This window comes from Athene noctua, chromosome 3, assembly GCF_965140245.1.
Source record: "Athene noctua chromosome 3, bAthNoc1.hap1.1, whole genome shotgun sequence".
NCBI lineage: Eukaryota > Metazoa > Chordata > Aves > Strigiformes > Strigidae > Athene > Athene noctua.
Window position 1 is genome coordinate 2,912,797 of NC_134039.1, and position 27,834 is coordinate 2,940,630.

At 47.7% G+C, this 27,834-nt stretch overlaps 1 protein-coding gene and 1 long non-coding RNA gene across 3 annotated transcripts in view; one reads left to right on the forward strand and one right to left on the reverse strand.

The window, feature by feature from the left end:
- WNT7B (Wnt family member 7B) overlaps window positions 1–27,834 on the reverse strand; it is a 94,568-nt gene that overhangs the window by 64,392 nt on the left and 2,342 nt on the right. The window contains exon 1 of one of the 2 annotated variants that reach the window (XM_074901194.1): window positions 23,399–23,481. The exons of the other annotated variant lie outside the window; for it this stretch is intronic. Within the exon in view, the coding sequence (XP_074757295.1) occupies window positions 23,399–23,481 (83 nt within the window). Of the gene's footprint in view, window positions 1–23,398; window positions 23,482–27,834 lie in introns of those variants that run through there. 2 annotated transcript variants of the gene reach the window in all.
- Window positions 24,445–27,719, forward strand: LOC141958420 (uncharacterized). Its single transcript, XR_012633274.1, has 3 exons — window positions 24,445–24,593; window positions 26,251–26,312; window positions 27,344–27,719. It is a non-coding gene; the product is annotated as an uncharacterized LOC141958420 (long non-coding RNA).

Here is a 27,834-nt window from a genome sequence, read left to right on the forward strand (position 1 = left end):
GGAAGGCCCACCAACCCCAAATCGCTCAAAGTAAATTCCTCAGAGCGTGTACCTTGAGGCAGGGATCCTGTAGAAAAATGTGGCTGTGAATTAAAGACTACACACTAATGCCGCTTCCGCGGGAGCCACGCTCAGGGTCCATTGGCGGTGCTCAGGAAAAAAACCAAGTAACTACTAAACTGACATTTTAACCCAAACTTGGAGCTTTCAGATGTCAAATTTGGACACAACGCTAATACCAATTGCAAATTCCTTTCAAGAGCACACAGAAATTATGAGAGAAACAGTCAGGAATCTCGGGGCAGTGTCCTTTTCTGTAGCCTCTTTCTAGGAGTATTCTGAATTGTCTTGCCTGAAATCGCTGAGACAGTCACAGAACAGGAAAAGTCTCAACACCAAATTAAATCCCTCCTATAATTTCAGATTAAAATTCTCCCTCCCCGCCTTGGCTTGTATCTATAGTCTGAATTTATATCAGTTGTGGCCCAGTTTCTCTATCCTTTCTGAATATTGCTCTGCTTAACCTGTAGATGGAACCACCTGAGAAGGTTTAGAGTCCAGCGCTGACAATTATATTTGAAAGTCACTGCAATCTGTCCTCCAGAAAATTTTTTTGTTTAAAAAAAATCACTCCTGCATGCTGGCTATGCCCAAAGTTTAGGCTTTATGTTATAACATTCTAAAAGTCAAAGAAAACTCTGCATTTTCCTAGGGGTTGTACTGCTGCCTTGCCTTCAAAGATGCATTTCTACCATCTTTTTTCCCAATGTCTTTTTTTGTTATTAAAATCAAAAAGCTACGTAAGAAGATTGTTATAAAGCTTATCATTTCCTTCACCCTCCAGTGCATTTTCTGAAGAAGAAAAATGAGTCATTGACCAGCTATTGCACCCCCCAGGGCAGGCCCTTGTGAGAGATAACACTGTGAAGTAAAAGTAGTAAAGGGTGATCTCTGCATCAACAGAGCTTCCCAAAAGCAAGTTTCAGAGTCAAAAATATTTCTGCATACATTGTAAGCCTAGCATTTCGGTGCCATCTGAAAACCAAAGCAAGCAAGACACAGAAAACTGGAATGAAGCAGCACTTAAAAAAAAATAAATTAAAAAAAAAAAAAAAAAAAGTATTGCTATGCTTTTTGTGCAAAACTCACAGAGTTATGGAAAAAAAAGCCGCTAGAATAAGAAGGGGTTTTCTTGTATTGTTCATGCATTCTAGCACTCTTTAAATAAGAGATTACCAGGAAAACAACACAGCATCTTTCTGGAAAAGCTAATCATCAGCTCTTGTTGTCCATGCCACATAATTGCTGCTAATCCAGATTCCATTATGTCATACTCCGCAATACCCCTTCCCTTGCATTCACAGTCCTGTTATCTCTTTTTCCTCCACTCACATCTTCTTCTCTGGTCCATCTAACCACAGGAAACAGTTTTCCTTTACTACTTTCTGAGAGTTTGTGGCTGCTAAAACCTCTCCAGTGTTTATGATAAATATTAGTATCTATAGGATTCAGTTGACTCACAGAGCAGCTCTCTGCTCTCCCATGGTATTTGCCTTCCACCCACATTCTCTACCTTCCCAGATTTGAGCTCGCGTCTCTCGCTCTCTCTCTCTCTGTCCCTCCCTGTGACTCACTCTTGCTGCCTGGAAGTCCCAAGCACACTTCAGCAGCTCTAGAGATTGTGTTACCTCTCCCAGAACGGCTGCTGAACCCCTTACCTGAATTAGAAAACAAGTTTGCTCTGCCTCCTCCTCAACTGTACTCTGACCAGGCACTGATAACCTGTAACAAGGGCTGAGAAGTTCTTTTTCTTCAGCAACAGCAGAGTGTTGGTGTAAGCGGGTCTTCACTATTCCATCTTCAAAGAAATGTTGCTGTCTACCAGTGCCATCACCCTACTCCGTCCAACAGCCTAAAGAAGGCTGCCACTGCTGCAGGGCCTCAGGACTATTTTAATTTATGAGGAGCTTTTAGAGCTCCCATCCATCAGTCGCAGCACAAAGGCTGCCAGTGCTGTATTTTTCCTTACACTACTTGTGACCCACACACACACTTTGGGATGATGGGCACAGAGCAGAGTTTGGTCCTCTGCCCCTTCAGCATCCATCCCATTTGCTCCCTTCTAACTCTTGCATCTCAGCATTCAGGCAGCCAGGCTTGGTCTAAATCCATTTTAACGGGAATTAAAGATGTTTGGCAGCCTTCTTCACTGGGCCCCATCTGCTGGGCCCTTCACAGTGCTGCCAGAGGTGCCCGAGTTAGGCAAGCAGGCACCTCAGGTTCCCTCTGCCATCAAGGAAAGAGTCAGCCACCTCCCAGGATGATTCAGAAGGGAGGTGGATGGAATTACCCCATGCACCTGCCCATTTCTCCATTAACTACAGGAGGCACCCAGGGAGACCGGACTCCTAACTTGAGAGCCTCTCCTCATTGCCTAAATTTGGTTGTATGAATCCACCTCTGCGTGTTGCTGCAGATAAACATTCAAATTGCGACACGCCGCTGCCTTTCACGGCTCCTTTTGTTCTTCTCTTTGTCTGCCTCTTATCATGGAGCAGTTGTGGTTTCCACATATTGAATTTTTCAAAGGAAAAATCCTACACACAAATATGTATTCCAGTTGACTTTTGAAAACAGCTCTGGATATTGACACCGAGGCCAATTTTCTGCTGCTCCACATCAAGTCATCTCTGAGGAGCCACGCTGGTATGTCTTGGCTTTAGCAGGAGCTACCAAACATGAGCAGAAGCTGCGGGAGCTGCCATCCTTCTGGGCCACAGCTAGTGCTCGGTGTGCATTATCAGCCACTCCTGGGCTTGGTCCAGAGCCTATTGAAAACAGCAGGAGTCTTTTCACTAGATTAATTGGACGGGGAAGTCGGTTCTCGGATAAAAAAGAGTACTTTGTACCTTCGTGGTACGTGACGGACGGGTGGGTTTCAGGTGTTTTGGGAGAAAGGGGTCTGAGCTCCGACTGGGTTGAGGGGTCAGTTCTCCAAAGATCAGGGGCCGCTTGGGGCCACTGTTACAATTTCCAGTATCTATACTTTTTAACGCTGCTGGTGGTGCACTAATCTTCATTTGTTAGGCTGGGGATGACTTGTCATAACACATGAGTGGTTTAACAAGTGAAGATAAGAGCCTTTTCTAACACTAAGCTCCTCTCTATCTGCTTCATACAGCATTCTGCATTTGAATAACAGGGCTGTCGAGTAATCTCAGACTTGCACGACCATTTATGGCTTAGCTTTCTACTTTTATGCAATTAGCAGAAGTGGTAGCAGTTATTTGCTTTTAAAAGAGACTATTCCCTCTTTCTCCCTCTCACTGCAACCTCCACACCCTCTCCTTCAAAATCAGCTGTGTCTCAAACTGGGAGGGAGCTGGAGTAATTTGACTCACCCCATTAAAACAAATGATTGTATCAAACAAAGGTGGCCTGTGCCGAAGTCCGTTTACGTCTGCAAGAGTCTCTGGGGACTCCAAGGAAGTGACTGTCCTCACTGGCAAAACATACATAGGAAACCAGGGCTCATTATTGTTGCCTTAGTGTTCCTGTCCTGCGCAGGGCTTTGCCTCTGCACGGGTTTTTCCTTTTCCTTCCCTGTTAGACCAGGGGTGGGTAGTAGATGATGAACTCCACTGGTGCTGGTGACTGGCCCTGCTAGAATCTACTTTGTGTGGGCAGCTGTAGAGCAAAGGCCCAGCTTACAAATAAACAGCAAATATTAGAATGGCACTGAATGGGCAAGGACAATGCTGGGGCAGGACCCAGAGCAGAGCTGGAGAAGACCAGAAATAAAGGGTCGTGCCATGTGTCTGCACACAGGGTGGGGAGGTCAGCTGGGGGTGCAGTTCTGTGAGAAGAGGCACTAGGAAGGGAGCCAGTGCTGTATGCACATGCATCCTCAGCTGGATGGACAGACAACAGCACACACGTGTGAGTGTGAGGCTCTCGGGGAAGGTGATCCCCTTCAGGAAGCTTTTAACAGTGTTAGGGGTAATGGCAGAAAGAGGTAATTAAAAGGAAATCTGTCCAACACCCAGGTTTTCCAAAGAGTTGAAAGCTAGATTGCCAGCACAGGAGCAGTCTGATTTCCTAAAGAGCTCCTATCTCCTTCAGGCATCTACGTGACGTTACACATTCAGCATGTTCCATATGCAGATCCGTCCCTTTCGATGCTGACGGTTGCCTGCAGATTTCCTACAGAGGTCTGAGCTCCTGCGTTAAAGGCAGCTCTTCAAAAGTGACACAAACTGTCCAAGCAAAGGCCTGAGAGCAAAGGGACAAACTAAACAACCCTGGTCAGGGAAAAAATGTAACTGAAAACAGTTTGGTGAAGCAACCGCCCACCCGAGGGAGCGTGCTGTGACCAAAGCACACACGTCACCAGCGGCCGCTGATGGCACACAGCCTTTCAATGTTCAGCCCATGGAGCACGCTGGGCACGAGCCCCTGAGAGCGTGTGGAAAGTTTTAAAGACACGTATGTTCCCACTGAGTTCGAAGCAGAGCCAGTGGGATACTCCCAGGCTTAAGTACTTTGGTGAAATTAGGCCACAAAACGTCAGCCTCTTGCTGAACTGAGCTAGGCGGGAACCCGGTACAACAGATTGCTTTGTTCAGCACATACACTGATATCACTTACATTGTGGTGATATCAGCTGGTAAGCTGCGGAAATGCCTCCTACGTTACTTATCCTGCACCTCTCATACTCTCAGTACTTTAACCCAGGCTTGCTGGAGCCGCTTCTGAAGCTCCAAACCTAAGCAGCAGTTATAAAACCACTAGTGCATAAATAAACATATTTCCCCCCAGAAACGGTATTTCCTACGTCAGAGAGGCAACAGTCAGCCTTGGATGACGGACAGGCTTCATGTGTCATGTAAATCTTATAAGTGTCTTAGAAGTCATGAAGTGCTGGAAAGGAGCGCGCTGTACCGCCGAGGAGATGGGAATTGTCTTTTGTTTCTAGGCCTTATAGGATCATACTTATTGACTCTGGGACAATCCACATTTTGATGTAGATAGTGGCCTCAGGCTGCTGAAAACGCACTCCTGTTATGACGTGTTTTCATCTGCCCCGTGACCTGCAAAGTAGGGAGCTTTTTCCACTTATAATAATACAGTCGCGTTTTCTCCTGGTTGCAAATAACTACACTAGATAACAAAATATCCTGTCCAGCATCGGGACCAAAGAAGACACGATTCTGAACTTCGGTTCCAGATCTACAACAACCACCACGTCATTAGGGCAGGGCTGGCTGAAGGGATTTTACACAAGCGGACACTTTCACGACTGGATGCTTTTGCAGCTCCGCCGTGCTGGTGCTGGATTACAGACAAGTCCCTCAACTCTGCATATTAAAAACACCTGGCTTTAGAGGGAGATGGGCATGACCCATAAAATAATATGTTTTATAACTCTCTCAGGTATTTCTAGCATAAATCTTTTTTCTGTACAGAAAGAATATAGAAGGTGGGCAGCACCGGGCATCACTCCGGGCACATCTGGCTGCAATCACACCCCGACACACGGGAGCGCCCACGGGGTCTGCCTGGGCGTTGCGTGGGGCTCCAGGAAAGCCTTCCCTGGAATACATGATGACAGAGGCAACAAGGCTTTTCTGGCAGAAGTTTACACACACCCAGCAACACTTTGCACATACGCTGGCAGGCTCTCACACAGACAGTAATTGGGGCCAACTACACTAACGTGTCCTCGCTCACTCTTTGGAAGCTGCAGCACCATCCCGATCCTGAGTATTTTCTTAATGAGTTCATTAGCGCTTCAGCACGCAAACTACTGTAACCTTGCTGTTCCCCTCAGTCTGCAAAGAGTCTGAAACACCAGCTCTGAGAGAAATGTGAGCTGCGCAGTCCATGCTACAAATCTGCTTTTCCTGAAATCCGGCGGAAATGGCAATTAGTGAGCTTAACCATTTCCCTCCTAACAATGTAATCAAAAGCTTTTAGGCAACGTTCTTGAGGATCACTTCACGTTGAAGGAGCAGCTAAGAGGGGTGCGGCATGGAGAAGGTTCCTCAGAGCCATTTTTGGTTGTGGGATTTAAGGAAGGAATTCAAGCTCTGCACCTTTGCATAACAGCCCTGCTCCACCTCTTGTCAAGAAGATGTCCCAAGGGTTCAAGACACCAAAAACCCTTCCAGTGTGTGAGAGATGAGAAGCCAGGCCTGTGAGGAACTAAGAAAAACAGGGATGTGACACAGTGGAAGCTTCCCACATTCTAGAAGTGCCAGTGCCCAGACCCTTGTCGCCAAATATCCGCTTCTCTTCTGACAACCTCTTGCCTTAAGGAGGCATGGGGAAAGGATTAATATCACGTAATTAAAATCTGGAGCAACACAAAATGCCATGCATTTTACATCAGAATATATAAATGCAAAAAATAAGTCTTTTAACAGCACAAGAGGTCATGCCCAACTAAATGTCTTATGTGACTTCAGGGGTATAATTTAACTGCAGTGTTACTGTGACACATTTTGCTGTGCAGGTATAGGCCAGGTGAGCACAGCCCCACGTATTCCCTCATAAAATTCAAACTTGCTTCCAAAGTCACAGTTCTAGTGGGATTGGAGATTTTGAGTGTTAAGTTAAAATTAAAAATAAATAAATAAATAAATAAATAAATAAAGTTAAAAAGTTAAAGTTAAAATTAACAGTGTTTGAGTTAGTGCTTGGAACCAGTCCAGCTCCAGAGGTGGTGCAGTGCAGAGGAGGAGAGCAAGCAGATGTAAAAACACTAATGAGAAAGTGTGTAGGACCTTAAAGCAAGAGGTGTAGACGAGTATCGTTCTGATATTAGCTTTCCCCCTGTGCTCTGCAGGATGGTGAGCAGCAAACTCCAGCATTTTTCTATCTGGTCCAAACCATGCCAGCATACTGCCAGACAATTTTTGAGAATTCCCTGCTCCTCAGTAGTTAAATTTTGTCCTTTGCAATTTTCTGATTTCTGACAGAACTGCTGGTGACAGTTGTAATAATATTCTGTAAAATGTTGTGGTGGTGATTCTTTGAATGCCTTTGTGGTTTGCTGTCCAGAGTTATAATAACCTATGTTTGCCCAGATATGTGTTCTCAACTTGGAAGCACTGGAGCTAGAATTTACTCTTCTGCCTGGGTGACTGCACGTGTGTGCCGGCATGTGTTGCTGAACATGTGAGCGAGTTGCTCTCCAGGTGTTTGCCAGGTGCTTCCTGGTCCCTGGGAAGGAAATTTTTGGTTCACATCTCAAGTAAGGTGGGTGGCTTGAGGTTTATTCCAAAGATCAGGATCCACCGATGGGGATCATGGATGGTTTCTGAGCCTCCTTTCAGTTTCATGTCTTTCTCTATTAGTTATTTCCTTCCTTAGGAGTTTCTTTTAGAAACAATAGTGGAGGGAATAGAAGAGAGGGAGAAAAACATAGAGCTCTGAGATATTGCATGGCAAGACTGAAACCAGCATAGCTACACTGAGATTAGTTTTGATAAGATAGTTTACTTCGGATGACAATCTGGCTCTGTTCATCTCAAGGAGTTTAACCTGAGCTCCTCAGAAGGATGAGATGCAATAGCTAGCTTACATTAACATTTTCCTGCTCTTATGTCCACACATATATGTCCTTGGTGAAAACTGCCGAGTGAAACTTTGAGAATCGGGCTTCTGAGACATAGATTGAAATCGTATGTGTGTGTATGAGGCACCAATTTCAACTAAAACTGCGTGCAGCTTTGGAAAGAGAACTCTAAACAAAGCTAAAAAGAAGATCCCAAAACCACTTCGGAGTCTTTCTATGTCTTAAAAACCTTTTATATATACATTTGTGTCCACGAAGAAAACAACAGAAAAGGGCAGAGGGATGTGAAATATGCATGGTACTGGACTTAGTTTTATATAAACAAAGATAATTTACAAAAAATACTTTTCAAAGTAATAAACTAGACCCTGGTAGGATGCTATAAAAGCCAAGGTCTCTATTCTGTGCCAAGCAATAGCTCCTATATATATATTTTAAAAACTGGATCCCAGTCAGCTGAAATATTGAAAAGAGTTAGCTCTAGAGATGGGAAGAAAAGAGCTGAATTTGAGAAGAAAATCCTTCATGGTTTGGCTGCACACGAACAATGCTATACCCCCTGAAAGCCTGGCTTTTGAAATTAATTCATGCTCTAGAGGAAGGAAAAGCTGAGCATCCCCTCAGCAGAGACCGTCCCCGTTCAGCCTTGCACACTGGTATTACACAGCATTTGCTGTGCCTGAAGAATTGCAATGTTATCTACTGCCATTACACACTCCAGTTGTGGACTCCCAAGCCAAAGACTACATTTACCCCAATACTCACGAATAAAATCCTGTAAAGAGAGCCCTTAATCCGTGTCTTTTTTTTTTTTTTTTTTTTTTAACTGTTAGTATTACAGCATTCCTGAATCTCTAACCTTGAGTGCACCCACACAAGGCTTTATGTTTTGTGGATGGTAACATATTGGGATGCTAAATAGTAAAATTCTCCCTAGGAGTTGAAGAGCCTCATCAGAGACCCCAAAATCCTGTGACTGTAGAGTTAAGCACAATTTATATGGAGCAGCCATGCAGAAAATCTTCTTCTAAAGCTGAATTCTCTTATTGATGTAAACTGCGCTTTGTCTCTTACCTCTTTTACATTCCCTCTCCTGCACCTCTCCTCCTGCCCCCTCCTCAAAAGGGGGATCATCCTCTGCCAGCTGAAATTAGCCAGCTCTGAGTCGTGCTCTGTCCTTTGTTGTCTCTCGTCCTGACCAGTGATGGTCAGTCTCATCCTTCCCGGGGAGAGACAAACAAGCCTCAGCTGTAGAGCGGGTGGCTCTGGGCCAAACTGCCCCGCTCACGCTTTCTGATCATACATCCTTACTCCGTGCTTGCCTCCTGGTTCCAGGCCATGCTCCTCTCCAGACTGTGGTCCTCAAGCTCAGTTGCAAAAAAGCTGCTCTCGAGAGATTAAATTTCTGACCGACTGATGAGGCCAGGACTTGGACCAACAGGACAGGTTGAACGACGAACAGCTAAATGCTGAACCTCCCGAGAACTGCCTCCCTCTCTGACAACCATCCTAAAGCCTGATTTGTTCTCCAGCTCCATTTTTTCTGCTTTCCATGCTTCCCTGACTTCTCACTTTCTTCCTTCCAGCTGCTGGGCTCCTGCCCCTTTTCTCTTCCAGGTTCACTCACTCTCCTTCCCGTTGGGTTTTCCACCCCACACTTCCCTCCATTCCCTTCCCCCTGGGGAACACGCAGGCCCTGCCCTGGCTGTCCTTCCCCAGCACCTTTCATCTCCAAACTCCTGACATGGTAAGTTTGGTCCTTGCACACAGCCAACAGGCTGGAAGGAAAAAATCTGACTGACTTACATAAACTCACACGCCCCAAGCTGGGATTTCACTGGCTGACACTCTGCATTTTCAGCTCAATTCTCATGGGCTTGCTAGTGAAAAAGCAAAATTGAGAGCTATCACCACTTGGTTTAGGAAAGAGCCAAGCATGTGTTGGAATCCCTTTGTACTCGGGGAACATACAAGGGTGCCAGGTACTGTGTATGTCCTGTGTTTTCTACATTTGGGACATGGTCTGCTTAAATATAAGTGAGTAACTACAAGCTCTCTTAAAACAATATGCTTACATTTCTCCATGTGTTTTTCTGAATTTAAGCCTTGGCTGATATTGGAAGGGAAACTTCTTTTCTGGAAAGATAAACTGTATATAAAAGGGCTCCAAATAATCAGGGAAACTTTGTAGTGCTGCCTTTTTTTTTTTTTTTTTAAGAATTTTTTAAGAATTAAAGAATTATGATTTTTATACGTATCTATATGAATGAATATAAAATTCAAATACAATTTTTTCCCTGCTTTTTCCACCTTCTTCTATTTCTCTTAACAGAAACATTTTTTCACAGTGGAAGGATACATTGAATAAAATAATTTTTTGTTTATTATTTTAAACAAAATAAAAGGAAATCCAAAGTACATGTTTCACAGCCTAACACCAATAAACCACTGTGAGATATCTACTGCTAAGATGCTCCTGACACTTTTGTTGCTTGACAAAAAGCAGATTCTACCACAGCCTCACAATACCATCAGCTCAACACCATCATTTTTTCCTCTATCTGTTGCTTGTGAACATCCACAGCTGTAATGGATGTGCTCAATATTTTCTATCCTCTTAACAGTCGCTCTTTGATATCACAGCATGCTTCACGTCCACATAGAATAGAGAAGAAGAAGATGGGTGACTCACTGTTCTGAGGAACTGATGCAAGCAAAGTAGTGCCTTCATGCTAGCCTAAATGTAAGTTACCCCCAGGAAAGAAAAAACCCAACCCCCTCTCAGGATTCGCTTCAGCTCAAGGCAGAGGTGGTGCCAATATTGCGCAGCTTTGTGTTACCCAACAGCGTCCAGGAAGACGTTCCTTCAGCGTGCTGACAGTGTGCTGCTCATCCTTGGCCTTCTCTGAGACTGGGTCTCTTCTGGGCAAGAGACCCGGCCCCAGGAAAAAATACTGTTCATTGCCAACCAAACTAAGAGTTTCAGCTGGCCCTAGCTCCGCTCGCAGGTGTGCTGAAGAGAAGAACTGCTAATGGCTTGGAGGCTAGGCTGAGACCAGGAAAACTCCACTCCAGTTGCCTGCCCTGCTGGGCTGTGTGATTTGAGGCACATCATTTAATCTCTGCTCCCTGCAGTTCCGCAGCATCTGTGAAATAAGTCATCTCCCAAAAAAGTGGGGTGCTAATGGGCATACACGAAAGTTTGTGGCGGGTTCAGCAGGGACCACTGACAATATCATTATCTACTGGAAGAGCTACCAGCAAAGACACAATGACACAGACCCAACACAGATATCCTAGGTATCTCCAACAGAACAATAGCAAAGGAAGCAATGTGATCATCTTCTGCTGAATGGCACTTTCCCCGCTGAGGGAATGTCTGTCAAGTTTGAAGCTGTAAGATCAGTCTTAGGTCCAAATATAATGCCAACTGAGGTGCCAGAATGTGCAACCACTGTCTCTGAGAGCTCACTTTGGATCACACCACATGGATCCGCCACCTGTCATCCTCCAAAATCTTCCCCAGCATCTGAACCCTCTACAATCAAGTAACGGAAATTATGCACCTTAAGGGGCCAATATGCACACTAAAAATCAGTAGATCAAAGGAGAGTCTAGGACAATAAATAATGTTTTCCTTCTTTAAAAAATTATTCCGGGAAACTGTATGGCTCAGGGGATTGGTATTGGGATAAGGAGCCTTTCATCGCTGATCCAAACATGACCCAAGTCAGTAGTGACCAAAAAAATGGTTACTGTTTGGCAGATGCTTTGTGGCCTAGAGTATTTGAAATGAGTTGATGGTCTTAATCCAGTTCCCAGTGGACGACTATCCACATCACAGAAACCACCACCACAATTGGCACCCTTATTGGCAGCCTTAGCAGGTTGGCCAAGGATTAAATAAGTCCAGAGACTGAGCCACCCGCTTATGCCTAGCTAGAGGTTGCCCCTCTAGGTCATGGATGAGACACAAGGATGGGGTGGAGTGGGGAAGCTCACACACCCTCTGCTTGTGCTGCGCTGGTTTTGTGGGTAAGGAGAGGAATTCATTTTCCAGGGCTGTGATTCAGGCACCCTTCACAAGCAGTGTGTTCATGTGCATGCGTTTAAACATGAATTTAAAAAGGAGTCAGAAATGGAGAGAATTTCAGAATTTGTTCTGCAAAAATAAGGCGCCAGGTTCATTTCTGGGGAATTAATCAAAGCCAGGGTAATTATACCAGGGCTGGGTTTAACAAAATGTGTACAAGCAACCTGTAAAGCGGCTCTACTTTGAGAAACATTCCTTTTGCTGTGCTATGTTGTCAGTCATCGCTTTAATTATCTCACGAGATGTCTTAGAATGAACATAATCCGTGCCAGCTATTGTCAGAAAGGTAAAGCTGCTTTCTATTTCTGTACACAATGGCAACTATCATGTAAGCAAAGATCTGATACACCTCAAAAAAACATATCTGTGCAATATGAAGAAAAACAAGACTTCTGTTAGCACTGAAAGTGTTTTTCATTTTCAGAGAGATAAAATACACCAGTCCCTCTGATTTATCTTTACCCAACCTAGGAGATCTTCCTCGGTGAGTTGATGGATTTTACCTTTTCTTTCCAATAAACAGCACTCTCCTAACAAAATACTGCTAGCTGAATCCTGCAGTTATTCAGGCAATGAAGCCAAAATTTAAACTTCAACTTTAAACTAGGCAGCACCTAGGCTGGATGAGTGCAGGGCAAATAGCACAAGTTTTGCCTGGGCTTCCCTGTGTGAGGGCACAGAAAAATCTTCCCCACTGGCAGCCCAAGCAGGCAATGCTGGAAGAGGAGCTGCAGCACACAGCTTCCCCAAAGTCACACCAAGACCTTGGCAGCCCTTGAAGCTACTTCTGTGCTGTTTCATTTTATACCTTTTTTTTTTTTTTTCACCCTTTTCCTATTCACCTCTGCGATAGCCAAAGCACCTCATTGCTGTTGGACCTTATTACACCAGGTCTTTAATAAGAAGGTGTGAGTATCTGACTGGGATTTTTCACTACCAGACTGATTTAACACCTAGCTTCCCTACCTACAGTAAGACTGAAATGCAAGCCAGCCTGTGAAAGCGAGGCATTTTCTACCTACAAGAAGGAACTGTCATCTGATCTTTGCTGCAGTATGGCCCTCATATATTTTAGTTTTTTAAGCACTTCTTGCAAAATGGAAATCCCAGGAAGCCAAAGTGGCAAACTCTTAAAAGCTTCCTTGTCTGTGACACGTACGAAACGGAGTGTCTCGTCCCAGGGAGCCATTTCCATTTAGTTCTAGTTGCACCTGAATTAATGCTCAGATTCGTGGGTCTTCGTGAAGGGAAGGTCCAGGTTCAGAAGTAAGCAAAGTGATGAGAAGTAGGATCCCTTTGCTGTTACCTGCAGGAACACCACTCAGCACACTGCACTGCCTGACCCTGGACGTCCACATGCTCCTGCCGTGCCAACACATGTTAGATGTGAAGAGCACCCTAATAGAAGTACTTGACCTAAACTGAACAAATTTCCTAATTGCAGTAAGACAACACTTGAGGGTGTGGTTACCACAGAAAAATCACACCCATGGACAGATTAGGAGCACCTGGCTGCACCTCATGCCTCCTAATGTCCCAGGGGCACGATTATCTCATCAGGTGCCACCTGACAAGTCTTGTTGCTGAGGAGCTGGCTTGGCACGCTGCGTGGCTGGGGTGGGGAGAGGAGAGGAGCACACAGGGGCAGGCACACATGCTTGTCTCAAGTGCATTCCTTAAAAGTGAGTATTTACACCAAAACGATGCCTTGGTTCTGCTCAGAAGCGTTTGGGGGTTACAAAGGAGCAAGCCTTGTGACGGCACCCCCCTGTCCTCAGCACAGCTTTCACTGGGTGTCACTGGTTCATGGACACCCCTGAACTCGCCACTCTCCAGCCACAGCTTTTCCAACCACGCAGTGCAGCCTACAAGAGACCCAATCAGCCTGGAAAATTGCTTGGCTTGGCAATTTGCAAACCTTTTGCCTTTTTTTTTTTTTTTCCCCTCCCAAAAGAGGACAAAGCCAAAGCTGGCTTTATGACTTCCAAAGTGCTCTGACCATGAAAACAGCACGCCGACTTCAAAGTAGATAGCGTGTGTCCAGGTGAGGTTATGCTGTGCACATTGCCCCTGCATGCAAGTCCTTCTCATCTCTGCTATTCTCTTTCATCCCCGGTTCAAGGTGTGAAGCCTAACCTCCACGCAGCAATTAGTGGATCATGGCCCAGCAAGAGAAGACAGACCAAACCTCTGCCTCTGCCAGGGGTGTTGAGCTCCTCTGGAACAACACAAGACAAAGCTCCGAGCCCAGAGGTAAGTTACTCTCGGTCGAAAGGATCCGTCTGGGGAACAAACTTTCAGAGATTAGACTAATCCAGAGGCTGATGACCTTTAGGTCATAGTGCAAGAACTTCCTCTTTGATACATCTTTTACAACATCACCAGAGTGACATTAACAACAATAACCTGACCCCATCCCTCCCTTCAGAAACACCTACCCTGGGCAGAGCTCCCCAGAGACAGAGAAGGGAGAAGAACAAAGACTCCAGGAAGTCTCCTAGGGATGTGCCAATCTAATTATTATGGGCAGTGCTCAGATACTGTGATGAGAGGAGCCAATAAAAGAAAACAACCAAAAACTGTAAAGCTAGCTGGTGTACCCTTTAGGCCATGGGAGCGGAGAAAAAGGAATTTGCTATGAATCAGATGAAGCCATATTTATTTGAACTTCTACCCTTAGCCCTTTTGATCAGACTGGATCTGAAGCTACCCCGACAGGTTTAGTGGTAGTCCACTGCAGTAGGGAATAGATTTAAGCCCCGTCCTTTGCTCCTTGCTCCCTGTGCTGTACAGCAGTGCTGTTCTTCATCCAGCAAAATCCTCCTCTCCTTTAAGGCTCAGCACAACAGGTCTGATTCAGAAATGTTCCCCTTCCTCTTCATTCCCCTTGAGTTTCTCACCCTGAGTCATCGGACTACACTGTAACTTTAATGTGGAAAGTTTTGTGGGTATGTTTTGTTTTCTTTTAACTTCAGAAAAGAAAAGGTACAACCAGAGGGGGAGAAAAAAAAAAAAAAAGTGTCTCATGGTTGAGAGGACTCTTTTAACCAAGGAGTCACATGGCTCCCTGGCGAGCAGCCAAAGGAGTCATGAGAGATGCTGCCATTCCCCTCAGCACTCCCTTAACCATGTCCTGCCTGCTACCCAGCTTGCCACCAGCCACCTCGCACCCCGAGGCCAGCGGCTCTCCTGGGCCCAGCCTTGCTTGGCTGTGCCCGCGGTGGCTGGCTGGCTCCCGGGGCACCATCAGAAACGATGCTCCTGACTTTGGTAAAGCAACGCTCTCCCCCTGCCCTCTACCCGAGGCCGCTCTGGACGTGGTGTTGGAGTAGGCCGATGTGATCGTGCCGTCTCCGCTGCTTGCGGTCAGAAAAAGAGTCACTGAAAGTACTGACGTGGCACTTAGACCGCGTTTTCCGTTTTCAAAGTGCTGCGGCAGCTTTCGCTCTCCTGCCCCTCCCCTACCTCCAAGCCGTGCCAGCGTCGTTATTGCCCTATTAAAGCTGTGGGAAACTGAGGCAGGCAGAAGTCAGGATACTGCTATTCAGCATCTCGGGCATCGGTCCAGTCTCAGACCTTGGCTATCCTCTGAGCAAATCCCACCATGGAAAAGCAGAATCTTTAGAGGGGCCGTCCGGGCGCCCTGGCCAGGGTCCAGATCAATTAGAGATGCACTTGGGCTTTTTCAGATGCTTCCTTGCCTTGCTGCCGGGGCTGTTAGGACCAGTGCTGGTCCTGCAAGTCCATACAGCTCTGCTGGGTGCTCCACAGCAGCCGCTGCATTCCACCCCAGTGGTGTGTGGAATGGTCCTTGCCCAATTCACTTGAATACTGGGAAGATTAATTCACTTACGATCCTTGAATGAAAGAAACTATTATTAAATAGTAGTCATGTTTCATAATTGTGTCTCACTTCAGCCAGATTAGGAGGGTGGATACGATATCCAGTCCCAGTAGTGCAGCACTTAAACAATTTCAAATGAAATACACCTCAAGTTGTTTTCTAGGCCCCACTTGCAGGCAGACAGTGGTTTATATCTTTATGATTTCTGCTCACTTCCAGCTTTGAAAGCTGGGCTGCCCCGCAATGCCTTGCACACAACGAGCAAATGCCACAGTGCTTTTGAAGTGCTTCTCCCCTCAAAAAATAAATAACATTTTGTTTTTATGTCAGCTCCTCCTGGCAACAGAGGCCATAATGATTTTTTCAATAGCCCATAGAACTGATTTGGGGTTTTCTCTGACATGGCCTCCTATTAATATCACTTTCGCTGTATGTTCTTGGGAAATATGGCCACATTCCCTTTAAATTGCGTAATATGGCAGCTGGTGCCAAGGCTGTGCTCGAATGGATACTGGAAGAACAAGGCTTTTGCTGACTTTGTCTTTGGTTCTCCTCTCACTTGCACCAGAGCCGCTCCGTTGAGTTCCTCCCACTTTAACTTACGGACCTGTGGATGTAAACCCCCGGGAGAGAAGCCTTAGGTCCTCAGGGCTGAAAATACAGGACATAAGAGCTTCCCAGAATGCTGCACCGATCTATAGTGATGGCCATCCAGAAGAAAATGCTTTTGAATGCCTTTGTTGTGCAGTCCAGGTGCGTGCTGGTGGAAGGTGCAACTCATCAGCGTTACCTTTGCACCACAGATCTGCCAGGAGAGCCCCTGGGGTTCAATCGGTTTTGAGAGTGGTGCCACCAATTAGCAACAGGGTGGCTTTGATTCAAATAAAAAAATCGGGACACACAGTACAGTGGCTAGTGGACATGGTGCCACTTCACAGGGGAAAATTCTTCCGCCACATGTTAAACATCTGAGGCTAGCTTTTGCCCTCGTTTGCACACTTGCTATACCGCTGGATGTCCTTTTTTTCATATTATTTAGGAACTCAGGGTGAAATTTGACCTTGGACAAAGAGCTGGAACAAAGACTATGTCACCATGATGATTAAGTGGGATTTTTGCATAAACGTGAATTTTATCCTTTGTGGGTTCCTGCCACGAGGGAAATCTGATCCACAAGCACAGGCTGAAAAGAAAATAAATGTTCAAAACTGTAACTATGACATGGGTACAAACTGTATGCACCATTAAAATTATTTCCAGAGAAAGATACATCAACTCTCTAATTTAGCCTGTCTTCAGATTTTCTAAAGAAGGTATGATTTGCCGCAAAATAATTAATAGGTGATAATCATCTTGCTATCAGATCCGAGTGGAAGAAAGATTTTTTTATGATGAGAACAACTATTTGGCCATAACTATCTTAACTTTCGGAGAGCTGCCTATGCTCCTTTAGAACTGAACGAGGAAGCTAACTTTCAGCTCCATCGCACTTTCTTAGAATGAAAGCCTGAGAGGAAAGTGTGGAAAAGACAACTTTATCTAAAGGTATGGCCTAACAACATTTGGATAGTAACACAAGAGAGAAGTCATAGAAATATATTGCTTATGGGCAGAAAAACCTACTGAGAAAATACTTTAAGTCTCTGTATCTAGTATTTCTTCACATTTACTCTAGTTGAAGTATTTGCAATGCTCCTTATGCGTGTGTTGTAGCAAAAGCAAAGGAGCTCTCTGGACAAGAAGTAGCCAGTAAATCCTATGCAGCTCTCCACAAGAGTGGGAAAATGTTTCCTTTTACCTTTGGGGGAGGATTGAAGGGAAAGTAAATGAGAAGGAGAAGGTGCCAACAGCCCTTAGAGGACTGAAAGACATTCTCCAGGAATCCGCTTTTCTTCCGGAGGGCTCCTGTGCCTGAGCTCCTGGTCTTTGTTAGCCTCCCAGGTAACTCTGGGCTTGTAAACCTGAAGCTTTTGGTGACACGTTTGTTGAGCTCGTTGCCCGGGTATTCACGGCGCAATATCATGACCCAAAACTGATGGAGATGTTGCTTTTGCGCGGAGACGTTTTGATCATGGTTCTTATGACTTGACCAAAGGCCTGGCTACTTCCCATACAACTCTTCCACGTAGTGCACTGCCGTATACTCTATCAGTGATACACCTGGGGCAGGTTGGGGTACTGCTCTACAGGAGAGCAGCGAAGCATCGAGAAGGAAAGAGCAAAAACAATGAGAAGAATCAAGCAGGTAGACCCGGAGTTGGGAAAAGCCATCTGTCAGGTAGTTAGCAGGTAGAGGAGGTTTGCCAGCACGCATGAAAAACACCGGTGAGAGTCTGCTGAGGGTAAAACGACATGCAAAGGTTATGGGCTGAAGAAATCGGGCTTGCAACATTAACCAGTTCTGTAATGAGTGGTGTCAGCACGTCTGCAGAACTCCTTTGATCTATAGCTGGTCCCAGCTTTCTGTTGCTTGTGGTGGCTTGGGAGGACTAGAGGGTTGAACTGTATTTTGGGGGTTAGGAATGTCTCTGACAGCATTTCAGTCCCAATGATGCAGTCCCATGCACGGAGAAAACACTTGGCACCATTCTACCTTGAGCATCCCACATTGCCAGGTACACATGGTGCGTTTTTTCCATTGCAGGAAATATGTTTGTCAGTCTGACTCTGTAATTGCAGCTCACTTTGTTTAGCAATTTAACACCTCCTTTGAAATATTGTCTTCTGTGGCATTAGCCTCCTTTGTTTAATATGCGAGCCTATCTGCATTCAGTCCTACCTACTCACCTGAATATTTCATGTTGCTTTATACCCACTTGTTATGTTAGTAATGCAACATACGGAATGATTCCACACTGTCATCCTACAAATGCTGGGTGCTGCCACCTTCCCTTATAATTAAGTCACTATTTTTTTTTCCATTTTAAGGCATGCTCGACATCTAATTCACAGAACCTGTTTGCCGCAAAGGATTGAGAGAGTTGCCTACATCCAAATGCATTTGGATTCAAGAATATTCAGGACTTGAGTGCTTGGCCTAGTCCATGGCAGGGAGAAGGGCCAGTCACAGATTTACCAAAGCTCTGCCAGTTTTAGACAGGGAATTTTAGTCTGGGTCTCTCAGAGAAATGGTGGACTTTATCTTCTAGAGCTACCGAGAAGTCACATCACAATCCCACTCCCATCTTTGTGTGGCTGCTTCAATACATGGAAATAACCTGTACTGGGCAGGTAAACCAAGCTCATGGCCATTATGGCAGCCCAGCATGAAAATATTCTTTATCTATCTTGTTTCTGCTGAGAAAAAGCATTAGCTTTAGGTGATCCTGAAAACAGTCAATACCCTTTGGAGTTCACCTGTCTGGTCTCTAAACCAACACATCTCTGGGGGACAGTAAATTTGAAGTCCTATTCCAAATCCTTTTACAGATTACTAATATGACAGTTCCATGGAAAAAGGAGTAACTAAGGATCTCAACAGAGCTCTCCTCAGGCACAGGACACTGCCCAAACAGAGGCTAAGAGAGTGAGCTTGCCCTAAGGAGCGGACAGTCTGAGTTATAAGACAAACAAGATGCAAAAGCAGGGGAATGATGATTTATGCTGCAGTCCGGTGACCTGAGCCAGCGACAGTTCTGTTCCCCTGACAGCCAGTTTTATCACAGAGGTGGGCACAGCCCTGATCTAACCAGGATGGGAAGCGTGTGCCAGCCTGTGTAGCTCTGCCTGTATCGGCTACTGCGGGAGCATCAGTCACGCTGCCTGGTATTAATGGTGGAGCCGTGCCTGCTGTCCCCTCGAAGGCTTTGCTGGCTGTTCTCTGCTTGTGCAGCTCCCTCCCGCGCTGCTCAGATTAAGAGACGAGCTTCAGGGACTGGCTCCAGCACTCTTAATCTTTAGGGATTAGGTATGAGTACTTTCCTGTAGGCATATGCAAAACATGCGTTCCTTCCCACCCGCTTCCCACGAGCGTGGAGAAGCCCCGTCGTAAAGGATATGGAATGGTGAGGGCCAGGGAGCACCAGCAGAACAGATGCAAAACGTTCAGAGGGGTTTTTTCTCCCTCTGCGTTTCCTACCCAGCCAGTAATATCTATCACTAATATAAATTATCAGCTGTATTGTGGTGTTAGAACACGTAGCTGCTTTGCAGATTTATACTGCTATTACTACCAACAGACACTCTCCCTTACGAGTTATTCCCAATTGCCTTATAGCAAATAACTGCTAGAACAATGTCTGTGTACCAGCAGATAATCCCCGAAATAAGCTGCTTAGGAACCGACTCTCACGTTGCTGGTGAATGCATCCAACCCTAAAGAAGATGAACAGTGAAAGGAGTACACGAACGGAAAGTTAGACTAGCATCATCCTCTTTAGGAGAAGCTAACTGCAAGAAACAGTGCCAGACAGTATTATATATAATCCTGGTTTTTAGACAGTTATACTAATTACATCAATATTATTAAATGTCAGTTTTATACTTTAAATATATAATTGGATTACCAAAATATGTCCAGAGCATTACAATGCATCAATCATCCTACTACCAGCTATTCTAGCTAGAGTTCTCTTTTTGAAAAAAAGTCAGACACTAATTGCTTCTGGTTGTAAAAATGTTTACAGTGTCTCAGAGGGCCAAAGTTTAGTAGGCAAGCACGCCAAAGAAGATTACTTTATCAAAGAGCATACCTACAATGTAGAAATCATTTTTATAAAGGAGTCAGTTCGTTAATTTTGGATGTAGTCGAGCACGTCCAAACTTCACTTGCTTCCCAGCTAGTGCACACAAAACACCGAGGCCCCGGCACCTTTTACATTCTGAGAATTAATTTTCATGTCATCACTGCTCTGTTTTCATTCTGAAAATCCCCGTTTCCTCACGACGGGATTTTTGCTTTACAGTTTCTCTAGCAGAATACCGGAGCTGCACGGTGCCCCCCTCCCCGCTCCGACTCACGCGCACCCAGAGGGACAGAGCACTGACACCCCGCAATCGCTTTGCTCGTCCGCTACGTACTGTCCCTGGTAGGTCCGTCTTTATCCCTGAAGGACCAGCAACTCCAAAGCCCAGGAGTTGTTCCCATAGCCAAAAGATGATGGAGAACTCAGGCAAAATGATCACAACCCTTGAGAGCTCACTAACCAGCAGCTGGGGGAGCATCCTCCCCTCCAGAGAGCGAGGGCAGCAGACCCAGATAACGCCCGCACAGGCTCTACTATGCTTTAATCTTCAAAAGCTACTATTAGGAAGCCAGAGAAGTATATTTACCCACAAGATAAACACCACAAGTTCGCTCGGCTACTATCCATTAAATACTGGAATAACTCCTCTTGCTTTTAACTTTCAAGCGGGAGCAGGGCGAAGTGTCGCAGCGCGCCCAGTTCTCCCCGCTTACCGGGGGGCGATGGAGATGAGGGGGGGGACACACAGAGCTGAGATGCAGCAAGCCCGGCGAGGGGGGGCACTCTGTGTGTGTGTGTGTGTGTGGGGAAGGTGTCCCAGGGAGCTTCTCCCCACCGGCCCCGGTTGCGCTGCTCTGTCCCTCTGGAGTGATGGATGGATGGATGGAGGAGGGAGGGAGGGAGGGAGGGAGGGAGGGAGGGAGGTGCGCCTGGGTTTGGGGCTCCGCTTTGTTGGGTTTCACCTCCTGATCCCTTTCCCTTCTGCTCTGCTGGACTGCAATAGCCTCCCCCGGTCCAGCTCCCAGTGACCTGCCGCTGGGGGGGTGAACTGGGGATGGCCCAGGGAAAGCCGAGGGAGCATTATTTCTCCGCAACAACTCCTCATTGTCGCGGGGCAGCGCTCAAAAGATCCCCAAGCAGTTCGCTCTAAATAAAGCAGGCATTGCTTCCCTTGTATTTGCCCTCAGCAGTCGCCTTAGTATTATTATTATACTTCTATAGCTTTTGCTTTCGGACCTTATAATTATGTCACACAGCAAGGGAAACCGCTAGCATCCCAGCATCTGGTGTGCGGTTTAAAACTTTTGTTTCAAGATTTGAACTATTTATAGAAGGAAAACTTTGTAGGATAGTAATTTCCTACGGTTTTGAGAAAAATATGGCTACGCTTATATTAAAAGGGTGTATTTATTTATTTATTACGACTCCTTCCTCCTGTTGGGGATTTTTTTTTTTTTAAAAAAAGATAGCACTGCTTTTTTTTTTTTTTTTTTTTAACAAGCTATTGGTCACCTACCAGCAGACATCTCCCGCCTGTGAGCAGAAACAGGCAGCTCTGGCTATTCGGTTTAATCAAGAGCATCCAACCGAATTAAAGCTAACGTGCTTCCATAAATCAAGCGCCTTTAAAAATCGGTAGCCAAGGCATGTGCATTTCATTAAGAATTAAGAATGTAGAAATAAGCGTTTAGCTTCTTTTTATGGGTGTGTTTATTCCTACTTTTCTTCCATAGTGGTGGGTTCTATTTTTTTTTTTTTTTTTTTTATATAGCCCACAGAAAACACGCGCGCACACGCGGAGGAACCCACGCACACGTGCTGGTTTATGTGCATACAGAGGAAAAAAAAAAATGTATATATAAATAAATAAAAGGACGGATAGCTATATAAATCCACAGTTCAGGGGGTAGAAGCTCAAATTTTGCACCCGCCGGGGGGCAAAATGATCCGAGCTCGGCACGGGGGTAGGAGAGCCGGGAAACCATCCCGGAGCCGAGGGGAACGCGAGGCCGGGGCCACCGAAGCGGGGGGACCCCCTCTCCATCCCCGCCCCGGCCGAGGGGATCCCCTCTACCGCGGCCACCCCCGGGCCCGATCCCCGAGCCTGGACTTGGGGGAGGGGGGATGCTCCAGGGGGGAAGGAGAAGGGTCCCCGTTTTTAAACCGGCTCCACCGGCCGGGGGGAACCTGCCGCCCCCGGCGCCCTCCCCAGGGCCTCCCCCCCCCCCGCCCCGCAGCGTGGTCGGGTCTCGGCCGGAGCTGGGGAGAGGACAAGCCCTTGAGAGCCGCCCGACACCCCCACACCCCCCCCCGAGACCCTCCGGGCTCCGGCGTGCCCCCCCCTCGGCACCGCGGTGACCCCGACCCGCCACCCCCGGCACCCGGCGGGGACAGGGACCTGCCGGAGCACGACGGCGGACACCCTCTCCTCAGCCCGGCACGGACCAGCCGAGCCGCTAACTTATCCACCGCAACGTTAGATACAGATATAGATATTAAAAAAAAAAAAAAAAAAAAAAAAAAGAGAGAGAGACCGAAACTCCTTGCAGTCCCACCCACCGACTCTCATTTCTCCCACCCCTACCTCCACCCCCTTCCTCGCAAGGAAAAGGTCCTGGAGCCAGCTCTAACTGCGGGACTGGAGATCCCTCCGGAGCCAAAGCAACCGGCTCCTAAGAGCTGCCGCGGCCGGGGGCTCTCCCCGGGCTGCGGGGCCGGTCGCTGGCAGCAGCACATCCCTCCCCCCCACCCCCGTCCCCCCCCCGCCCCGCTCCCCCCTTCCGCCTCCCTTTTTCACGGCTCCTCGGGGTTCTCCGCGCAGAAACACGCTTCCCCCCCCGGCGAGCTCGAAGCGATGCCCATCGCCGCTTTGGCAGGAGGAGGAGTCGGGGTCGGAGTCCCCAGGGGAGCCGCCGGCCGCTCCGTGTGCCCCGTCGCCGCGCCGCCCCCGCTGCGGCCACGCCGGGCCCCGGTTCCCGGCGTCGGGGCAGCCCCGGGAGTTACCTGGCGGTTTGTACCTTCCCCCGGGCAGGGTCCGAGCAGCAGCGACGGCACCGGCACCGCCACGCACCGGCTTCTCCCGGCTCCCTCTGCTCGCCTTGCCCCTAGGTAGCTGCTTAGCGGGGGCATTTTCAAACAGTATTTTGAGAGAGAGAGAGAAAAAAAAAAAAAAAAAAAAAAAAATCTGGATCACTTACAGGTAACTCCCACTGGTAAGGATGAGGAAAATCTGAGGGTAATACACTGAGAGTAACACACTGCGAGATGAAAAAAGGATCATGGCTGAATCCCGTTTACAACTCTTGGAGTTCGCTTCCTTGGTTATTCCTTTCTGGCCCCCCCTGGTCGTAATTCCCCACCCTTTTTGGTGTCAGCTGTGGCTTGAATCTGAGTTGGAATCCAGTCCCTTGGGCTTGGGGGGGCTTTGTCTGTTTGTTTGTTTGTTTGTTTGTATTGTTGTGTCTAGTATTCCCCTGGTGCTAATGCTGCTCCCTGTGCAGAGTATGTGCTGCTGCTGCTGCTCTCGCTGCTGCTGCTGCCTCTGGGCTCCTGCCTGTCATGTCTCAGTGGTTGGAAGTTGTTACAGTGGGTTCTCGTGTTGGAATGAGGATGGTTTAAGGGATTTGGATGGCAGAAAGTGCCTCTCTCTCTCTCTCTCCCTCTCTCTGTAACTCTCCTGAGACTCGGGGCTGCCATTGGGCAGTCAGTCACTGCAATCCGCCTACTTTTTTCTCTCCCTTTCCCTCTCTCTTTTTTTTTTTTTTTTTTTTTTTTTTTTAAAGGGGAGGATGACAATGGAGAGACACTGATCTAGCCCGGGCTGCAATGAATCCGCTCTCCCTGGCCGAGCCCGCTCCTCACCCTCTTCGCGGGGCAGATTTAAAGCCCCGCGTCTGTCGCGTTCACCTTTCAGCTCGCCCCGGGAGGGATCCTGAAGGAGCCGGCACCTTCCCAGCTCCTCTCTCGGTTAATTGCTTTTATTATGGGCGGCTGCCCCAGTTCCCTCGAAGGAATCCCCTCCTCGGCTTGGGTCTTGTTGTCCCCGGTGTTGAAAATTAAACTCCTGTTTCAGACGGATCTCCCCCCCCTCCTCTTCCAAAAAAAAAAAAAAAAAAAAAAAAAAAAATTAAACAACTTATTTAAGTTGTCGTAGCCCGCCTGAGAGTGAGAAATAAAGACGTGCACACTCGTAGCTTCCCGGCGAGATTGGATTTCGCCTGAGAGGAGGGGAGGGAAAGGACTGGTGCCGGTGTAGGGGGGCGAGCGGGGGGCGGTTGCCGGCGGCTCCCGGCACCTCTCGCCGCTCCCGCAGGAAGAGCTGTCGTCTCCTCTCTTCCCTCTCCCTCTCTCCTTCCTGAGAAGATGCCGGTCCGAAGAGACGTTTCCCGGCAGGTTAGTTGCCTCTCCCGCGCCTTTCCCCCGAACCGGGCGGCTCCTGGCACCGCCGGGCCGGGGGATGCTCGACCCTTCCCACTCCGGCGGGCGGGAGCCCTTCGCCCCGTGTAGCCCCAACCTTGCAGCAGACAGTCGCTCTTCTTTGCTTCGTTGAGGATTTGTCCTTTTTTTTTTTTTTTTTTTTTGAGGAGGGGAAAAAAAAAAAAAAAAAAAAAAAAAGACGTTTTAGTGATGGGAGAGATGGTGGGAAGGCGGGCGCTGCGGGTGCCGGGGTTTGGAAACGAACCCCGATAGAGAAACGTGCACCGCAGAGAATTTTACCCCAAATGCGGCCGAAACGAGTAAGAACCAGGCTCCGAAGTCTCCTGGGTCCGTAGGGTTTGTAAATGTTCGTCTCAGGTGAACTGCCTAAGGAGTGAAGGAGTTTCCTTGGCCAAGAGCTCTTCCAGCCGCCCTGGGAACACCTCCTCCGCTTAACCAGTCCCAGCACATGGGTGCAGCTGGCCCCGCGACACAACGAAATATTCCTTCGGATGGCGTGGGCAATCGGGGTAAAAACGTTGTCTGCCGCCCCAATACGCGATAAAAATCTTCTCGGGGTTCGGTTTCATTGAACCACTTTCATCTCCAAGTTCAGTACAGTTGGGACAGTCGAGGTCCTTTGGAGAAGCGCTAATCTCGATTCACAAGGGACAGGAGTTTAAGCCTTTCAACGATTATTTACATCCCAGAATCGTCTTATTTCTAATTCTTTAAGATTCTAAAATCGTCGTATTTATACTTCTGTAAGTGCGTGTGTATATCTATATATACATATAGATGTCTATCTCCTGTAATGCCCCTCTCGGACCCGCAGGTTGGGGCAGCTGTGCTCAACGTGAAATTGGAGAACGGGGAGTGACTTTTGATCTTTGATTTCTAGCATTTGTTCAGCTTCGGGTATATTTTTAAACGTGCATCTGCTTTTAGAGATGTGCCTGGGGGAAAGGAGAAGGGAGGGAGGGAAAAAAAAAAAAAAAAAAAAAAGGTGAATGGTAAAGATGCAAAGTAAACACTGGCGCTGGCAAAATTCGACCTGGTGCTGGCAGAGTTTGACCCGGTCCAGCTGAGATGAAGGCTATTTACGAATCTCCACAATTTTCGGGTCGAAGCTGGTTTTATCCACAGCTTAGCTGTGCTGTGGGAGGAAACTTGTATAAAAATAAGCCAGATCGTGCCGTTTCTTTTCGGAAAGTGAAATTTTACTCTAAAAAGACGGGCCGGTTATTACATCGGAAAATTAATAGTGATGATGATGATAACAATAACCTGCTAAATTCCATTCGAATGGTTTCTCTGTGTGTGTGTCAGCCGGGGGTAGAGAGAAGTGCACTTGTTTTGTTGATTGAAGCCGGATATATTCCCTTCGATAAAATGATGTGGCACTGGAGGAGAGGGTATTGTCGGTAACACCTCATATGGGCATTTCAGCATCTGTCGTTCCTTCTTCCACAAACACGTGTATTTTGGACAAAATCGGGGCAGAACGCCACTGAAATGGTTGCTGTCAACATGGTCGGGCAGATGAAGCGGAGCAGGCACGAATAAAGTGTTTGTTTTTCTTTTCTTTTTTTTTTTTTTCTTTTTTTTTTTTTTTTCTGTTATCTATTTGCAGCTGCGGTTTCTTTCTCACCCCGAACCCGGAGAGCGGCCGGCACAAGAGCACGTCGGAAGCCGGTAAGAACTTTGAAGGGATGTTCTGGCAGGCACCGGGCTCCTTTCTGGTCGGAACCGGGTGTTTCTTGTATCTCACCGAGCTGCCAGCCTAGTGCCAGGGGACAGAAAAGGGGGGGAACGACGAATCTCTTAAAATGAGCCCTGAGGAGGGCGAGGAGGGGCGGCGGCACGACGGAGGGTGCCCGTGGAGGGGCCGGGGATTGCTTCGTCCCGTCGGGGGCAAGGAAGGGACCGGGCAGTCGTCGAGGCTGAGCCCCGGGAGAGGAGGGGGGGGGGGGGGGGGGGAGGCGTCCGTGCCCCCCGCGGTCGGACAGCCCCGGGAATGGGGTGAGGAGAGCGGGATTTCGTTTGCTGTAAACGCCGCAAAGCCAAGGGCGAGCTGAGCCGTAGGGGTGGGGGAGCGGGGTCGGCTGGCCCCTTCCCCGCCGCAGAGGGAACGACAGGCTCCAGCCCCCCACCGCACCACCACCCCGGGGAAGGGTCTCCGCAGCCCTGTGCACCCCCAGCTCCGCTCGGTTTTGCCGTGGGGGCACGGGGGAAGCGGCCCCGCCGGCCCCCAGGCGCCTGTGGCTGCTCCCTCGGGCAGCGCCGGCTCCCACCGCCCGCACCCCTCGAACCGCACCTCGGCCTCCTCCCCGAGGGAAGGGGGGCAGTCCTGTCCGCTCCCCCCGGCGCTGCCCCCACTTCTTTCCCTCCAGAAAAGATGAGGGGAAAGGAGGGTTTTGCCTCCAGAGCCCTGAGCCGGGCAGCGCCCGCGGCTCCATCTTTCCAAAGGTCACATCCCTCGTCCCCAGAGCATCCGCCGGGATTTGCATCTGCGGTACAGCTGTGATGTTTAACTTCCGACCTATTTATTAATTACACCCGAGCCGGGTGCTCTGCGACCTTCGCAGGAAATATTTCTGTTTCAGTCTCGCTGCCAGCCGAGGTCGAGGTTTGACGGGATCTATTTTCGCGAGGGCATACGGGGAACGTCATCGACAGAAATATCAAAGGATGCTGCTTCACTTCACGCCTCTCTCTCTTTCCAGCAAACTCGGGGATTGGAAATAGAAATGGGAACAACGAGAATTCCCTGGGAGGAAGGACTACCTGAGCGGGATCGTGCTCTCTCCTCCTCCCTGGGCATAGCAGCTTCTTTATGGTACCCTGCCATGTCACGCCAGGGGGAATACTGCTGTATTGCGTTATTTCCCCCCCCCCGGCTCGGTGTCATGTTTGCCACTGAAAGTGGAGCTTTTAGCACGTTTTATTAACACACGAACACGTGCTCCGCAGCAAAGAAAAATAAAAAATAAAATAAAGAAAAAGCCTGCCAAGTCTAACCTCTTTGCTACCGCTGACACAGGGGCTCTCCCCTGCACGCTGCAAAATCAGTCTAATGCGATGGAAGACAAACTACGTTTATCCGACTTCATCTTCCCCCCCTTTTCCATGCAAAGAGCTCACTAGAAAAGGTATCATTACACTCAAAGGATATGGTTTCAGCAAAATGGTAGTTCCAGTGGCTGGTGAAAGAGGG